General features: G+C 45.3%; 1 protein-coding gene across 4 annotated transcripts in view; it reads left to right on the top strand.

Moving 5' to 3' along the window:
* Nucleotides 1-18,797, top strand: part of CCDC171 (coiled-coil domain containing 171) — a 203,550-nt gene that overhangs the window by 36,063 nt on the left and 148,690 nt on the right. For all 4 annotated transcript variants that reach the window (XM_083592876.1, XM_083592874.1, XM_083592875.1 and 1 more), the window contains one exon: nt 18,483-18,585. In XM_083592876.1, coding sequence (XP_083449002.1) covers nt 18,483-18,585 — 103 coding nt within the window. The remainder of the gene's footprint in view (nt 1-18,482; nt 18,586-18,797) is intronic.

Genomic DNA, 18,797 nt, shown 5'->3' with positions numbered 1-18,797 from the left:
CATATCTTTCAGAGAGATTTCTTATTTCAATTTAGAAACTCCATATAGCAATGGATTGATTACGTTATGTCTTAGGTGCTTCCCTGTGTAATTATCCACAGTGCTTGAAAGTTAAATCTCTCTCTGCTAGTTTTTAACTTTTGGTTCTGGGCGTTTGAAAGAGTCTTCACTGTCTTTTGTCTCGGTTTCTAAGACCTGGTACAGATACCATATCACCCTTAGTTGTGGTTGGGCAGTCGAATTGGTCCCTGGGTTTTGTTTTAAGGCACTTTCTCACACTTCCTTTAGAAATAACCCCGGCTGGCCTCAACCACGATTAAAATTTATGTTCCTTCTTATCTTAATTAACACTAAACTTTGACAAAGCCTGGTTAATCACGTTAATTGGGATGGTTGCTGCCGCTGTAATCCTGTTTTCAGGCAGGTATGAAGAACTGAGGATGGAATGATTATGGCATTTTGTTTCCACATCAGTTTGAGAATTTAAGAAATCGTCTCAAAATATATACTATAGTACATATTCTCAGATTATTATTAAAAAATAATATAAAATTCAGTGAGTATCCCCCCACAAAACCAAGTCTTATGAGGAGCTGTTGAAGGACCTAGGGTATGCTTAGCTTGGAAAAGAGGAGACTGAGAGGAGATATGAGAGCCATTTTCAGATATCTCAGTGGTTGTCACATGGAAGATGGAGTACCGTATATACTCGAGTATAAGCCGACTTTTTCTGTACACTTTTTATGCTGAAAAAAAGCCCCCCTCGGCTTATACTCGAGTGAGGCGGGCGACAGCGGTGGAGGGACAAGTGGCCCGAAAGGAGCCCTTTCTTGCCGCTGGTCCCACCTCACGCAAGGGCAGGCATAGGAGCCGTGGTTGGGAGAAGCGCTGCGCTGTGCCTCTCCCAACCACGGCTCCTATGCCTGCTCTTGTGAGCGGCAAAGGTGGCGTCGGAGGGACGAGCGGCCTGAAAGGAGCCCTTTTGGGCTGCTTGTTCTTCCTCCACCGCTGCTGCCACCATCACCAGGTTTGTGGTGTGGTGAACCGGCTTATACTCGAGTCAATAAGTTTCCCCAGTTTTTTGTGCTGAAATTAGGTGCCTTGGCTTATATTTGGGTCGGCTTATACTCGAGTATATACGGTAAGTTTGTTTTCTCCTGCTCTGGTGGGAAGGACTTGAACCCATGGCTTCAAGTGACAAGAAAGGAGATTCCGACTCAACATCAGGAAGAACTTTCTGACAGTAAGAGCTGTTCGACAGCGGAACAGTCTCCCTCAGGAGGTGGTGGGCTCTCCTTCCTAGGAGGTTTTGAAGCAGAGGTTGGATGGCTATCTGTCAGGGATGCTTTAGTTGAGTTTCCTGCATTGCAGAGCGTTGAAGAAGAAGAGTTTGAAGAGTTTGGATTTGATATCCCGCTTTATCACTACCCGAAGGAGTCTCAAAGCGGCTAACATTCTCCTTTCCCTTCCTCTCCCACAACAAACACTCTGTGAGGTGAGTGGGGCTGAGAGATTTCAAAGAAGTGTGACTAGCCCAAGGTCACCCAGCAGCTGAATGTGGAGGAGCGGAGACACGAACCCAGGTCACCAGATTACGAGACTACCGCTCTTAACCACTACACCACACTGGTTCTCATCTAGTTGGACTAGATGGCCCTTCCCAGCTCCTTCAACCACTCCTCATAAGGCATGGTTTCCAGATCCTTGATCCTCATGGTTTCCCTCCTCTGCACACCTTCCAGCTTGTCGACATCCTTCATAAGTTGTGGTACCCAGAATTGGACAATGGCGTGGGCTGACGAAGGCGGAATAGAGTGGCACTATTGCTTTCCTTCCCTTAACTGTTGAGGCAGCTACCAACTCTAGAGGGTTGTCCCGCAAGCTGTGTTCCTCATGGCTGACTTAGCACAATATTAGAAGTGACAGCAGGGCAGGGGGGTGATTACCTCATACAACACGGGGTTTTTGCACAACTCTTGCTGTTTCTCGTTGCATCACTTGCGTTTACCCTGATAGTTCCCAGATTGCTGTTCGGACTAGTTGGGGGATCAGCAGTTGGAACTGGTGCAGTCCCCAGGCAGCCTCCAGATCATATAGGTGCAGATTCATGCACAATGACACATTAAAAACCTTCCATCTGGAAGAACTCTTAAGTTCCTTTCTCATTACCTTCTTTCCAAATGCTCTTCCAATCTGTGAACGTATCATGGGTTCTTTGGCCTTTTTGAAGAGGGGTGGGGTAATGTTCTATACACTTTGGCCCAAAGGTACATGATGCAGAAACATCACATCAGTACCTGGATAGAAGATCATTAGAGTCCTATGCATGTTATATGTATATAGAGTTTTGTTGAAGGAAGATGAGATATCAATACTCTATTAGTGCTGATTTTTGTTGTCCGTTCTAAAAGGCAGAATCGACCCAGAACCCTCTGTTACTGACCTATGGTACTCTAATGCTACCACTTATTACGTCACTGAAAAATTTTATCCACAAATAATTTTATTATTAATGCCGTTCTGTCCTATATATCTCCTAAGAGACCGTAGACGAAAACTCTGCAATTATTAACTTAGGGTGGGATTCCATTGCCCTCCAAGTGTCCCTATTTTCCAGGGACAGTCCCGGAATTACAAAAGCCTTTCCGGCTTCTGATTTGATCTCACAGTGTTTGTTGTGGGGAAGGAAGGGAAAGGAGTTGTTAGCCGCTTTGAGACTCCTTAAAGGTAAAGGTAAAGGTACCCCTGCCCGTACGGGCCAGTCTTGCCAGACTCTAGGGTTGTGCGCTCATCTCACTCTAGAGGCCGGGAGCCAGCGCTGTCCGCAGACACTTCCGGGTCACGTGGCCAGCGTGACAAGCTGCATCTGGCGAGCCAGCGCAGCACACGGAACGCCGTTTACCTTCCCGCTGGTAAGCGGTCCCTATTTATCTACTTGCACCCGGAGGTGCTAGGTTGGCAGGCGCTGGAACCGAACGACGGGAGCGCACCCCGCCGCGGGGATTCGAACCGCCGACCTTTCGATCGGCAAGTCCTAGGCGCTGAGGCTTTTACCCACAGCGCCACCCGCATCCCTTGAGACTCCTTAGGGTAGTGATAAAGCGGGATATCAAATCCAAACTCATCTTCTTTGATAAAATACATATTTTGTTATGTGCAAATGGCTTGAGATACCTATTAGGTCCATAAATTACCATATAGCATATATTCAACACAAAAACAGCAACAATTTGTTGTTGGTAAAGGACAGCTGGACATATAAAGGGCCCCATTACCTTCAGTAGCTTAGGGCCTCATCAAACCGAAATCTGGCCCTGCCTCCATGCGCCCATTGAAATTGGCTCTGGAGGATTGGGAGAGAAGATGGAGATTGCTCCATCTGGGAAGCTGAAAAACTTGCCGTGATGGCACAACTACATTTGCACTATGTTGAATTCCTCCATTAGTAACTAAGCCATGCTTGTCTGGAGACAGTGCAAATTTCAGTTCATGCTTGCACACTCTCCTGAACATGCGCAACCATTTCAGAGTCAGGCCAACTTTGGAAGAGATGTTGATACTGTCCCTGGCTCAGGGGCTGTTCCTCACTGACAGGATACAGTGGTACCTCAAGTTAAGCACTTAATTCGTTCCAGAGGTCCGTTCTTAACCTGAACCTGTTCTTAACCTGAAGCACCACTTTAGCTAATGGGGCCTCCTGCTGCTGCTGCGCCGCCAGAGCACAATTTCTGTTCTCATCCTGAAGCAAAGTTCTTAACCTGAAGCACTATTTCTGGGTTAGCGGAGTCTGTAACCTGAAGCGTATGTAACCTGAAGCGTATGTAACCTGAGGTACCACTGTATATATTTTATGACATTTGGGATGCTGCAAAGGCCGATCTGATACTACAACTTTAATCATATAGACTTTTTTTTTAAATTAGTAACAAGCCAAATAATCAGCAACAAGTTATATTTTTAAAGTCTGTCAGCAGAGACTGCTGTACATTTTTAAGAGCAGAGAGACCCTCATATCATCTGCTAGGTCTACTCAGCCCCAAAGGAAAAGAAAACCCTGTTGTGAGTTTGACACTGGAAGGATGGTTAGTGAAGTGCAAGTTTTCAGAATAGTCAAATTTAGGCAAAACACATTTTTAGGATGATGGGACCTAACAAACACAAACCGGTAATTCGTGAAACTGTTGGCTATGCTGATTGGGGCTGATGAGACTTGGAAATTTCAACGGACATTGGAGCCACAGGTTTACTGTCGATGGGGTAATTTTTCTGTTTATTCAGTCCCAAGTTACAAAATTCACAAATGAGCTTTATTTCTCTCTCTCTTGTGTACCTTAAAAAGACGAGCCTTCATTATAAATTTTACACAGAATGCAAGTTGTGCTCAGTTGGAGTTGCAGCTCTCTCTCTCTCTCTCTTTTTGGTTATGATGATATTCTCTAGCTGGCTAATTTGTATGTATCCGTAGAAAGAGAAAGCTGAAAAATATACTTTGTACTATTATGAAAAATTAAAATCCCCTAGTGGAGCTTTGACACATTATATTTTAAAACTCATTTGTTCATGCTGAGGTCGTTGTCTTGCAGTTTTCCAGGAGTGGAATAAGGAGGGATGAGGGATCTTGAGACACTTGTGACACACACTTTCTGTGTGTGTGCGCCTGTGTGTTTAAAATAACCTTTCCTTTCTTATTATACACTAGTCACATGCAGGTAGGTAGTTTCCTATTGCTTTCTAAAGCAATGTGTTTTAGTTGTGCATAAAACTCATTAGAGCTTCCAGCTTTAATCAACATAAAGGCAAACAACGAAAGCTGTGATTGCAGACTGTGGTTTGGGAGTTCTCCAAGCACCTCTTGAGCACTTGTTATTTTGTGCGAGGAAGAAATGCCATAACAGCATGCACCAGGCCTTCCTTGAATTGCCCAAACAGCTAGGAAAGAAAAAAAGAAATAAGGAAGGGAGCGAGAGGTCTGATTTCCCTTCTTTATTTTCTCATCATACCTGATGGACCTGCTGTGCTAGGCTAATTTAGCCGCCCTAAAAGATGAAAATACACCAGAAGAAGGAAGTATATATTTAAAAACTAATAATTTTAGGAAGGGGGAGTGGGGCTGATGAGGAGCATTTTTGGGGTGGGCTGGTTGGCTAAACCAGGAATTCTTCTTTGGCTCAGATTTTCAATATGGGGTGGAGAATAACATTGGGGCTTTGAAAATTTGTATCTCCTTTGGTGTGGGTTCTTTTTATTTATTTTTTGAGTTCCGAAGAGTGATAAATGACCCTCCAAGCATAAAAGCCTGAACTCACAAAACCTTGTCAGCATCCTTCGTTTTAGGTGACCAAGCACGTACAAGCAGGGTTGGAACCAGGGTCAGGGTGAATTAGTGCACCAAGAAAGTCTAGGCTGAGCTAAACAAGTGGATCTGCGTTGGAGTTAGCAGGGGAGGTTGTTAACAGCAACAACAACACAAATAACAATAATAATGTTATTTATATGCTACCCATCTGACTGGGTTGTCCCAGCCACCTTAGACGGCTCCCAACTGAATATTAAAAACACAAAAAGACAACAAACATTTAAAACTTCCCTAAACAGGGCTGCCTTCAGATGTCTTTTAAAAGTGAGATAGTTGTTTATTTCCTTGACATCTGATGGGAGGGGCAGTCCACAGGGCGAGCGCCACCACCGAGAAGGCTCTCTGCCTGGTTCCCTGTAACTTCGCTTCTTGCTGTGAGGGAACCGCCAGAAGGCCCTTGGCGCTAGCGGGACCTCCGTGTCCGGGCTGGACAATGTGGGTGGAGGTGCTCCTTCAGTTATACAGGGCCAAGACCATTTAAGGCTCTAAAAGTCACCATCAACAGGTCAGGTTCAAAGTGTAGGCAGGTGAGATTGCAGACAAGAGTCTGCAATCTGAGTGGAAGTATCCAGCTAGAAATAAGGGCTGGAATGAGTATTCCAGGAAGCAGCAGATAGAGGCGCAGGGTAATGGGAAGGAAGGCTGGAAGATTGGGAAGGCAGCAGTTAGAGGTTAAAGCAGGGGTAGGCAACGTGGTGCCCTCTGGTTGTTTTGGAGCGACAGCTCTCATTGCCCCTGAGCGATGGGAGTCAAACAACATATGGAGGGCACCACCTTGGCTATGTCTGAGCTGAAGGATAAGCTGTCTAGCAGCAACACTATGGACTAGAAATCCACTCAGACAATGCCAGAATCTGGTTTTTGGCCACGCGCTAGATCCAGGCGTGATCTATGTCGACAGCCTGGTTCTAAGAAGAATTAGAGGCATCATCACTCACCCTTCGACACTACAATCTCAAACGTAGTGTGTGTGTGTAGACTAGATGGCTCCATTGTAAATGTCTGTTGGCTGCACCACGCCAACGGAGACGTTTGGGACAGGGGTGGCAGAAAAATTGGAAACGGAAGCATTCACACCTTTGGGAAGAAAAGCAGAAGGAACTTTGCAATGTCCTTAACCCTCTTCCGGACGTGACTAAAGCCCAGCTCCGTTCCGAAAAGCTGGTGAAAGTCCAAAGGCATTGTCTCTCTCCCGAGATGGAGTGTGGGTTGATCCTGAGAGATTCCTGGAACAGAGTTCCAGTGAGTTCTGGCTGGAAAAAAACCTGCTTATTTCCTTGGCTTGGGGGTGGGGTCACATAACTCCATACCCTCCAACATTTCTCCAATGAAAATAGGGGCGTTCTATTTTATATATATAGATATGATATTTTATATATATATATATATATATATATATATATATATATATATATATATATATATATAACATTACATTTTCAACAATTATTAAACATAATTTTATATCTTTACAATTTTTTTTACTTCCATCAATAACCTCTGAAAATTTTCCAATCTTTTTCACTTCATTTACATTTCTTACTTTCACTTTTACATTTAAATATCATAATTAATATCTCTCTTCTTTCTCTTCTTTGCAATATTTCATGTATTCCTCCTTACAAAACTTCTTGTAGTCCTACTGGCGCAATTTGTGGATTACAGTTGCTCTTCAAATAATTTTTATATTTCTTCCAATCTTATGTAAATCTCCGGTCCCACGGATTTCAAATCCTTCCTGTCATTTTGTCCAATTCTGCGTAGTCCATTAAGAAAATAGGGACGTTCTAAGGCAGGGGCTGGCAAAGTTTTTGTGGCTTGGGCCTGTTCACGGTCCCGTAGATGCAGCGGTGGGCCAGAATGTGCAAACACTACTTCCGGCATGGAAGAGGCGTGCACAGCTTCCCATTGGCTGCTGGAGCTTCCTGCAGCCAATGGGAAGCCGGCCAGTGTCACAGAAGGCGGTCCCCACTCTGCTCTGCGCCGGTTTAGCACGGCACACAGGAGCCGACCAAGCTGGAGGCGGGGGTCCCCGAACGGGCGCGGGGGTCCATGGGCCAGTTAAACGGCCCCTATGGCCCACTTGTGGCCCATGGGCCTTAGGTTGCCGACCCCTGTCCTAAGGGAAAGCGGGACATTCTGGGATCATTCCGAGACGACTTCTGCAAACCTGGGACTGTTCCTGGAAAATAGGGAGACTTGGAGGGTCTGCTGCTGTTGCAAATGCCCTGATAGCATCCATCTCTATTATTCTAGCTGCTAGGGAATGTGTCGTGCATCCCTGCAGCCACCAACGCAGAAAGGGCTAACAGCTCGCAGCATGCTTCACACAAACCATTCCCTGCGCAGGTGATAACTGGTGTGTGGAGGGAATGCAGCTGTGTAGAAAATTGATGTAGCTGAGTAGAGACAGGTAGATTTCAGGAGAGGTTTTCAAGCCCTCTGGGTGAATAAAGTAGAAAACAACTCGGTAAGTTAACACTTTGTAAATAGCTCTCTGTAAGCATCCTGTGTTGTGTGACCCTCTGAATGCTGCAAGTTAGCTGTTATCTGCAACAAAAGGCTCTCTGTGGTGCCACCAAGTGGTTCCAGGATAGCATAAGTGTTACTGCCAGTCAAATTAAATCTATGTACACCAAAGGAGAGGCAATGTGTTTTCTTCTGTATTCTATTTTCATGCAGCATGTAATGTCTCTTTGAATGCATTGGGAAAATATTTCTGATCGATCTCTCACTTACACATACACACATACAAAATTATTTTATTTTATATTCTTTATTGAAAGATAAAAAGTACATAATTACAAGTGCTCAGAGTAAGGAAAAAAAGGGGGGGAATCGTACATATGTAAAAACAAAACTCAACAACAAAAAATTGTAGACATTACCCAAAAATATGTTGTTGTAGTTAACCAGGCCTTAACCTTATACGGTATTTACAAAAATAAATTCCAAATATTGCTGAATTTGTCCATGGTAAGTCTATGTATGCAAATTGTTCATGTGTAGCGAGTTTGTACATATCTTCAATCCAATCATTAAAGGGAGCCTGTCTTTTTGCGTAGTGAGGGCACAAAGAGTCCGTTCATATTGTCCCTTTGATTCCATACATGGGTAAATAATTCAAAAGGATATTTCCCCCCGCAAATTTCAGACTATTCCGCACAGTTGTGTTGATCATCTCTATTAACTTCTGTCAAAAAATTATCAATACAGGACATTGTACAAACATATGTCGCACCATTATAAAATTATATCCTCATATTGGAGAGGTTTAAAGCTTTTTATAACATGTTTAACACGATAGAAGTGTTGTTTATAATTGCTCAGTAAAATTAAGGTAACGTGCAACAGAATCTGTTGTAAATAGCACATTTAGTTTGGGTGTTTAAGCTATAAAATCTGTTATTGCAAGATTGCTATGTCTTCTTGCACAATTAATTATTCCTTTATCGTAGCCATGGCCATCTGCAGGTGCAGCTGGTTGCTGACAAAATTTGTCCAGGAACTCCAGAGATGGGAGGTGTACAAAATACAGCGCACGGGTGAGGAACCTATGGCTCTCCAGATGTTGCCAGACTATGACTCCCATTATCATTGATAATTGGCTATGGGGCTGATTTGCAGTCCAGCTGGAATTGGAATTGCAGTCCAACAGCATCTGGAAGGCCACCGGTTCCCCATTCCTGATTGACAGGTAGGAAGATGCTTTGCACCAAATACACCTGCTAGTCCTTAGGGAACCGGGTGGCGCTGTGGTCTAAACCACTGAGCCTCTTGGGCTTGCCGATCAGAAGGTCGGCAGTTTGAATCCCCGTGACAGGGTGAGCTCCCGTTGCTCTGTCCCAGCTCCTGCCAACCTAGCAGTTCGAAAGCACACCAGTGCAAGTAGATAAATAGGTACCACTCTGGTGGAAAGGTAAATGGCGTTTCCGTGTGCTGCTCTGGTTTCGGTGTTCTGTTGTGCCGGAAGCGGCTTAGTCATGCTGGCCACATGACCCGGAAAAACGCTGGTTCCCTCGGCCAGTGAAGCGAGATGAGCGCCGCAACCCCAGAGTCGTTTGCGACTGGACTTAACTGTCAAGGGTCCCTTTACCTATAAGAAGCTTCACCAATCTGTTGTTTTGCTGAAAGCCGCTGCTGCTGCACTTGGCGACCTTTTGCTAAAATGTGCCGCTATTTCCCTCCCTACTGTTTTAGAACAGGACAAGATGTTTCAAAAAGCATAGCCCTCAGTCATTCCAGTTGGGAAATAAATGGCTTTTTAAGTGGGTGGCAAGCAAGACGTTTTAACGAGCTACTGACTTTGAAAGTCACTTTGCAACAGAATGAGGATCACCCAGGGAAGCTTTATAGTAAAATAAGGATCACCGACTGCGCATTTATGGAAATGGCCTCCCTTGTTGTGCTGCGTTTCCTTACGGAGAGCCTGTGATGGCTACAAAGAACAGGGATGCGCTGGGACTAACGTTGCTCTCTGTCTGCTCAGTTTTTGCAGCTACGTGACTATTCAGCAATTGAAACTGGTACCCGTGGCCTTAAAACTAGCGAGGCCTTTTTTGGAAATAGCTTTGCAGCTGAAACTAAGCCTCGCTTAAACCAGTACGTCTTGGCGCAGATAATATTAAATCTGGAAAACATAGTCTAGCTCGTTTGTCCTCAGCAATGTTTTAAAATGTTAGGCGGTTATTCTGGGGAACTTGAACAGGGGTAGAAGCATACAGGCAAATTCAACGAAAGATTTACACACTGAACATGAATCTTGTGTTTTTGGCTAGCAGGCACTTGGGTTGAGCTGTTGCGTTATGCCATCCTCATGCCAGCAGTACGCCAAAGCTAAGATCCAGCATAAATCTTAACTTATATAAATAAGATACCATAGGCTGTCAGCTTTTGCTATTTTTTTAAAAATAGAATATTATAATCTACACAAATACCGTATTTTTTCATGTATAACACGCCCCGTGTATAAGACTCCCCCTATTTTTGGGGACTCAAATTTAAGAAAATGGGGGGAGATGGCCCAATCACCCACCAAATCACCGCTGACAAGCTGCAGCTCGTGGCTGCAACCAATCACCCATCCCACCCCCATGCACTATCCGTGTATAAGATGACGCCCGTTTTTAAACATTATTTTAGAGTAAAAAAACCTCGTCTTATTCACGGAAAAGTACGGTACGTTTCATTGAAGGACGTGCTCGCTTACAATTCAGGCTGCAATTCTATGCTCGCTTACTTGAGAGTAAGGCCCATTGGACGCAGTAGGAATTACTTTCCAGCCCTTACCATTGGGCTGAGTGAAGCAACTGCTTCAAACAGTGGCAGTGGCAGTGGCAGCTACATGTAGAAAGAAACTGCTGTGTGGCACATGGCCTTCTCTGGACCTCCTAAGATAGCTTGCTACTGTTGGGTGCAGTGGAGGCAGCCAGCGCAACGTTAGATTCAGCTACTGCCCAGTTAGTGTCAGTATGTTAATTTTTCAAGCAGCGTCCTCTTGTCTTCCTCAGGCAGCAAAATCATCTTTGGCCAGCCCTAACTACCTTTCTCCCCAAGAGCAGCATGCTTGAATTCTGCCCATCTATCTCATGTTAGGGATGCAGGTGGCGCTGTGGGTTAAACCACAGAGCCTAGGACTTGCCGATCAGAAGGTCGGTGGTTCGAATCCCCGTGACGGGGTGAGTTCCCGTTGCTCGGTCTCAGCTCCTGCCAACCTAGCAGTTTGAAAGCACGTCACAGTGTAAGTAGATAAATAGGTACTGCTTCGGCGGGCAGGTAAACGGCGTTTCCGTGCGCTGCTCTGTCCAGTTCTGGGCACCACAGTTCAAGAAGGACACTGACAAACTGGAACGTGTCCAGAGGAGGGCAACCCAAATGGTCAAAGGCCTGGAAACGATGCCTTATGAGGAACGGCTGAGGGAGCTGGGCATGTTTAGCCTGGAGAAGAGGAGGTTAAGGGGTGGTATGATAGCCACGTTCAAATATATAAAAGGATTTCACATAGAGGAGGGAGAAAGGTTGTTTTCTGCTGCTCCAGAGAAGTGGACACGGAGCAATAGATCCAAACTACAAGAAAGAAGATTCCACCTAAACATTAGGAAGAACTTCCTGACAGTAAGAGCTGTTCGACAGTGGAATTTGCTGCCAAGGAGTGTGGTGGAGTCTCCTTCTTTGGAGGTCTTTAAGCAGAGGCTTGACAACCATATGTCAGGAGTGCTCTGATGGTGTTTCCTGCTTGGCAGGGGGTTGGACTCGATGGCCCTTGTGGTCTCTTCCAACTCTATGATTCTATGAGAAGCGGCTTAGTCATTCTGGCCACATGACCTGGAAGCTGTACGCCAACTCCCTCGGCCAATAAAGCGAGATGAGTGCCGCAACCCCAGAGTCGGCCATGACTGGACCTAATGGTCAGTGGTTCCTTTACCTTTACCTTTCTCATATTATCCTTTCCACGGACATGTGGGTAGGTTGGTCTGTGGACAAGAAGTTAGTCCTGTGGACCCAGAGAGCTGATTCATGTTGACCTGAAGCTGGTTTAGGGTACTCAAAGTCAAACTTCCCAACCTCTTAACCAGATTGGTTTTCTTCTATTCTGACATATTTCAGAATAGACACACATGGGATGGGGGATAAGTTTCAAAGGCACCTCTTATCTACTCAAATAAAGAATTCTTGGTTGTTTCCAAAAAAATTCCAGCCATGCCCTTGCTGATTACTATCGTGGGTTACGTACAGGTCACCGATTGACGGGTGAATGAGTAAATGTTTCGGAGGCATCGGTCTCATAAGTGTTTACATGATGGCTGGTTCCCCGGATATTGCTAGGGATGGTAAACTCCATTTCACCTTTTGGCTAAATCCGTGGAACATGTAAGGAATCGCAGGACAAAGTGAGCTCAGTGGCTCTCTTATAACCCACCCTTCCTCTGGTTAATTAGTTTTGCCATCTAATTTTATCTTCAGAACAACTGTAGGAAGTAAGTTAGTCTGGGAGTGATTTGCACAAGACTGCCAAGCGACTGAGGGATGATTCATCCTTCATAGCAGGAATGGCTGCCATATTTATATGGAAGTGTGCCTGATGGGAAGAAGGGACACAGCTCTCCACAGGAGGACGTGCTCAAGGATGTGGTGGCTGTTCACAGCTGCCTCCCAACAGTGCCCCAGAGGATTGGAGATGCACACCTCTCTTTTTCCATTTGTGTTTTCCACGGAGCTTCCTGACATAGATGCAGCAAATACTCTTGCCCCTAATTCGAGCATGGATTTCTCACACTCAGTGCTAACCGCTGTAGCACACTGGCTCTCAAGAACATCATATCTTTCTTGGGTCATTGTCAGGTGTGCGTGCAGAAGCCAGGCTCTGTGACCAGTAGGACTTTGCAGGACTGGGGCCTTCCTAAGTTTGTTCTGAAGAGGCAAGGCGTGGCCGCACAGGTGAGGCCGATTGGTAACTCACAGCACCTGGTGACAAGAGCCGGGAAGGGACATAAGGTCAGCATTTCCCTTCGGCTCTTTGCCACAGCAACACGTTTCCTGCCTTGCTGTGTTTGGTTCCTTGACTCCTTGCTTCTTGATCCTCGGACCCTTGGCTTCTTGACTCCCGGCTCTCTGACCCTCGGACTCTTGGCCTCCTGGCTTCTGGACTCCCGTTCCTGCTCCCACCCCGCCATCTTGCCCCTATCCCGAAGTCCCCTGCCAGGACTTCGATCGCCCATGAACCAGACCATGACAGTCATTTGTTGATGGATAAGCAGGATCAGTGATGGTTTTAGCCTGTTGTATTTTCTCTTAAATTTGAAATTGAGCACATGGGTCCCTGTGGCCTCCCCAAGTCAACCATATAGTCCATCAACAGCTCCTGATCATGTAATCGGGTTCATAGCTGGTAAAGAACAGTGGAATGATAGGAAAGGAATGTTGTCTCTGATGTCTATGACAACTAGATGTAAATTTTTTTTTAAAAAGGTTGCATTTTTATCTCACCCATCCTTAGGAACCCAGAGCCAGCTCTCAAAATCAGCATCTGATAGGCTTTGCTAAAAGACAGTACTCTGGTGAGCTCATAGAAGCCAACTTCTAGGGGCTGATGTCCCTTCACACCCCCTATGAAATATTTGAGGTGGCCAGCCCCCTTCTCCAAGTTGATGGGCATTGCCATTCAAATGGTGTGCTTGCACTACGTTGTATGATCGATCATGTGGGGTAGGGCTAACCTGCCTCCCCCAATATTTTATCTAAGCTGTTACCCCTCGATGAGGTTGTCCAATGACCTTCACAGCTCAGGATTTGAACCTGTTTGCTACAATAGCTGTCTTCATTGTTGGAGGCAGTAGACCTACGAATCCTAGCTGCTAGGAATCACCACTGGGGAGCACTGTTGAATTCATGTTCTGCTTTTGTACTTCCCAGATTGAGGCTGAATCCTGACAAGACAGTAGTACAGTTCTTGGGGGACAGGGGGTGGGCGGGGGTGGAGGACTTTATGGCCCTGAATGGGGTAGCTGTGCCCCTGAAGGACCAGGTGCGCAGCCTGGGAGTCATTTTGGACTCGCTGCTGTCCATGGAGGCGCAGGTCAATTCTGTGTCCAGGGCAGCTGTCTGCCAGCTGCATCTGGTACACTGGCTGAGACCCTACCTGCTCACGGACTGTCTCTACAGAGTGGTGCATGCTCCTAGTTATCTCCTGCTTGGACTACTGCCATGCGCTCTAAGTGGGGCTACCTTTGAAGGGACCCAGAAACTACAACAAATCCAGAATGCGGAAGCTAAACTGGTGACTGGGAGCAGCTGCTGAGACCACATAACACCGGTCCTGAAAGACCTACATTGGCTCCCAGTACGTTTCCGGGAACAATTTAAAGTGTTGGTGCTGACCTTGAAACCCCTAAACGGCCTCATCCCAGTATACCTGAAGCAATGTTTCCACTCCCATCGTTCAGCCCAGACAATGAAGTCCAGCTCCGAGGGCCTTCTGATGGTTCTCTCACTGCGAGAAGTGAGGTTACAGGGAACCAGGCAGAGGACCTTTTTGGTAGTGGTGCCCGCCCTGTGGAATGCCCTCCCATCAGATGTCAAGGAAATAAACAACTATCTGGCTTTTAGAAGACATCTGAAGGCAGCCCTGTTTAGGGAAGATTTTAATATTTGTTGAATTTTTGTATTTTAATATATTTTGCTGGATGCCGCCCAGAGTGGCTAGGGAAATATTATTATTATTATTAATTCCCATAGGCATCTGGTTGGCCGCTTTGCCCACATTCAATAGAGCTGCTCTTATGTTCTCATTTTCAGCACTCAAACCACAATATTACCCTGGCCGCCTTCTTGAGCCGAAGGAAAGTCGTTGATTCCAGACGTTAGCCTTACCTGAAGAGTATTTCTTCAGTTGAGATGTGAGCTCTAGCATTACTCAATGGCAGGGTTGCTAAATTGCTTCAAAGGAATTTAGGGGAGAGAACATCCTACAGGCATGAGATTACCATGGATCTTGATTGGGAATTTGGATAGCAGCGCCAACAAAATCACAGAATCATAAGAGTTGGAAGAGAGGAAATAAGTCTTGTGAAATGGCACGTTAGAAATACACATCCAAATTACTAGCCGGGCCTAATGACAGGCTGTGTACTAAAAGCTGTCTTAGTGCTTTCTGTGCGTGCATTTTACATAGATGTGCACAGCAGCTCACGGGGCTTAGGAACCTGGGAAACTGCTGCCTGTCAGATCGGACTATTTGCCCATTTAGTCCAGGACTGTCTGACAAGCAGATTTCTTGCCCATGACCTGGCTACCTGTTCCCTTTAACTGGAGATGTGAGTGATTGAACCCAGCATCTTTTGCAAGCAAACCATGGAGTCTTCTGCTGAGCTATGGTTTGTTCCTAACCGGAGTCAATAGATATATCCCATCCACCTCACACCGAGGCGGCTCAAACCCTGAAGTGTATCCCGGTATATGTGTATGCACATTAAAAACATTTTTTAAAAGGCAGCTCCAAAATTCTCCCCTAAAATAAGAGAGGGGTAGGTACCAGAAAATGGAAACTGCGCCTTGTAAATAAGAATACTTGGAGCATATGGAAGGCAAGCAGTCAACTGCTTGGAGCTAGAACATTAGAGTAGTACTGGGAAATCTTAAGAATTTCTTCCGAATCTTGCCTGCAATTGGAAAAACAAAGTGGCCAACTTTGAGCTAGGAAAATGGCAAATACAATCAGCAAATGTATATGCAGAGAAGTGGTGTAAACATAAATATACTAACATGTGGTGAATTAAAAATAAAACATCTGGAAGAGAGGAGGAAACAGCCCAGGCCCTACAGCAGCTTGCATAGATCTTTTGTGTGGGAAGTGATTTTGCTGCACAGTTTGAGTATCTGGTACTCCAAATACTTAACACTTGCATGAAAATATTTATCTTACTGGTGTGACATTGCTTTTAACGTGCTTTCTCCAGCGTTGTGCGAGCCAGGCAGAGTAATATTGACACAAGCATGTGCAGCCCCACCACTTTAGTCTATTTATATACCCTGTAAGAATAACATGCATCTTTAATAATTCTTTTCTGGAATATTGATGTTTCAGAAACGAAAAACCCTGGCATGAGAATTCCATTGGCACTGGAAATTCTTTGTGAAGTATAGTACTAACCATCACACAGGGAAACCCATGTAAATGCTACAGAGGATCAAACACTGAAATGTATATGAATAATATATTAGCGGATATACAGAACATATAATTAAAATTGAAATAGTGGAGCAAATTTATAAAATATTTAAACGGGACGGTGGAGAACACTGCAGAGATTCACATACGTTGGCTTGTCTTCCAGTCAGTCACTATACACGGTTGGCTCGTAACAGAGCTCAATTTTACAGGGAGAAGATGTTTCTCGCCATAAAAGCTGTATCCTTAAATCTTTCAGGCTGACTTTGTAGGCATGAAAAGTGCCGGGTAATCAGAAGTTAAGATTGCAGTTAGTTCCCCGAGCAAAAGTTAGATCCTTCGTTACCAAAGGAAAGAAATGGGAGATGCGGACAGTCGCCCCCACCCCCACTTCACGTGGAAGTTTGCAAAACGGGTGGTGTCAATCTCAATTTTTTTTATTTTTTTTTTGGTTTCCAGATTAGGGCAAGGAGAAGAAAGGGCTTTGCACACCCACAAGCGTGTGCTTTTAAATGGATAAAAAGGTAAAGGGACCCCTGACCATTAGGTCCAGTCGTGGCCGACTCTGGGGTTGCGGCGCTCATCTCGCTTTATTGGCTGAGGGAGCCGGCGTACAGCTTCCGGGTCATGTGGCCAGCATGACTAAGCCACTTCTGGCAAACCAGAACAGCGCACGGAAACGCTGTTTACCTTCCCGCCAGAGCAGTACCTATTTATCTACTTGCACTTCGTGCTTTGAACTGCTAGGTGGGCAGGAGCAGGGACCGAGCAATGGGAGCTCACCCCGTCTCGGGGGTTCGAACCGCCGACCTTCTGATCAGCAAGCCCAAGAGGCTCAGTGGTTTAACCCACAGAGCCACCTGCATCCCTAAATGGATAGTTCCTGGCATAAGTTATGCCCTGGTTTTGAGGGGCAAGCTTCACAAAATCCTGCAGCTGCATGCGATGAACCCCCTGCTTTGCAGTTGAGAAGGGGAAGGTAGCACTGAGCTTCTCCCCTGCCATCTGCTCTCCTCCCCCCCATTAAATCAAGCTGTTTTTATGCTTGTCAGCGTTCCAGAACCTGTCTTTGTTGAAGGAAACATTGGTGGTGGTGATAGCCACAAGTTGCTTGATTTTGGAAGGAGAGTTCAGGGAGAAAGCAGCTGGAAAGAAGAGTTTGAGTGTTATTCAGCGAAGTGTTACTCAAAGTAGACTGTTGAAATTAGTGGGCCTAACTCAGTCGTGCTCATTACTTTTTCTTGAGTAAAATGCAGCTGAATGCTGCCCATTGATTTCTCCCATCCCCTTGCCCTTGTCCTCTGCAAATTCCGCCCTTCAGTGCATTTTTCAGCAGAGAAGGATCTTCGTGTTGTATCCAAAAATTTCCTTCTCCTACAGAAGCTTTTCTACTAGGGATAACGGACACAAGTATAGCAAGAGAAGATCAGTAAATATTCCTCTATGCCACAGGAGCGGCAAGGATCCTAATTGCTAAAAACTGGAAAAAAGAAACTGTGCCAACAAAAAAAGAATGGCAAGACAAACTGTTAGAGTATATTGAACTGGCTGCATTAACAGAGGCAATTAGAGATCACACTAGACAAGAGTTTCAAAAAACATGGGGAAAATGTAGAGAATACTTCACAAACAGTGCCCTAAAATACATACCTGGACTTGTTTCAATTAATGTCTGCAGGAGACTTTGTGGATATTTAAGTTATAATTAGAAAAATCTTAATTATTCATAAAGGAAACAGTTGGTAAGAAGTAAGTTGATAAGAAGTAAATAAGGAGCCCAGATACAGGATAAAGGAAGTCTTTTATTTGGTTGTTTGTATTGTTGTATGTTATGCTCACTGTATGTTATGCTCACATTTAATGAGGGTGGATTTGTGTATTGGGGGGTGGGGGTTTATGCTATGTTGTAAAAAAAATTCCAATAAAAATTCTTTTTTTAAATAAAAATCCTTCTCCCTGTGCCCTCAGAATCAACCCTTCGTCTTACATGACTGCAGCGTAATGTACAGTTTGTTCATGACTACTACTTGACAGCGGGGGTGGGGGGACCTTAACAATAGTAATCTGAAAATCCCAATTGGATATCTCAGTTGGTTGGAACCTGGTGCTGATAAAACCAAGGTTGCAGGTTCAATCCCCAGATGGGACAGCTGCTTATTCCTGCATTGGCAGGGGCTGGACTATATTATCCTCAGGGTCCCTTCCAGTTTTGCAACTCTATGATCTACACGAGAACTCGTTTTCTCCTTGAACTGAGTGCCATTTCTCCAGTTAACGGCGCTAGTTTGGCCACGGAGCTACCATTTTGGTGTGTCTGCGTGCATTACTTTCTTTTGCTTTGTTTCGTACAACGCATCCCGCAGCAGTGTTGATTATGAGATGCCCTTCTTGCTACTTCGTGCCCTCAATATCTTTGCTTTTTTTGTCTTCTCCCCCCCCCCCACTGCCCATCAAACGCAGGCCAAGAAACGCCAGGCCTTCCTAACAGAGACGTGCGAAAACAACGTGAGAGATCTGGAGTTGCTTTTGGACAGCTTTCCTGTGTCAGGCAAGCGGACAGCAGGTTAGTTGAAGGTAGAAAATGACAGATGCATCTGTCAGCGTTCCAAAGTCGCTACGTTGGGGGAATTCTACAGATGCCTCTTTCATTCCCTCTTCTCTACATGCTTTGATTTGATGACATGATAAGAGCAGTTCTCTCAGCGGTCGCGTGGCCCCGCTAGCTGGGAAGAGGTGACTGGATGCGGCCCCGCTGTTGTCAGCCCCCTCGCTTGA

This window comes from Podarcis filfolensis (genome assembly GCF_964270895.1).
Source record: "Podarcis filfolensis genome assembly, chromosome: 17".
NCBI classification, from domain to species: domain Eukaryota; kingdom Metazoa; phylum Chordata; class Lepidosauria; order Squamata; family Lacertidae; genus Podarcis; species Podarcis filfolensis.
The sequence above is the reverse complement of the archived record's forward strand: the minus strand, read 5'-3'. Positions and strand labels throughout refer to the sequence as shown.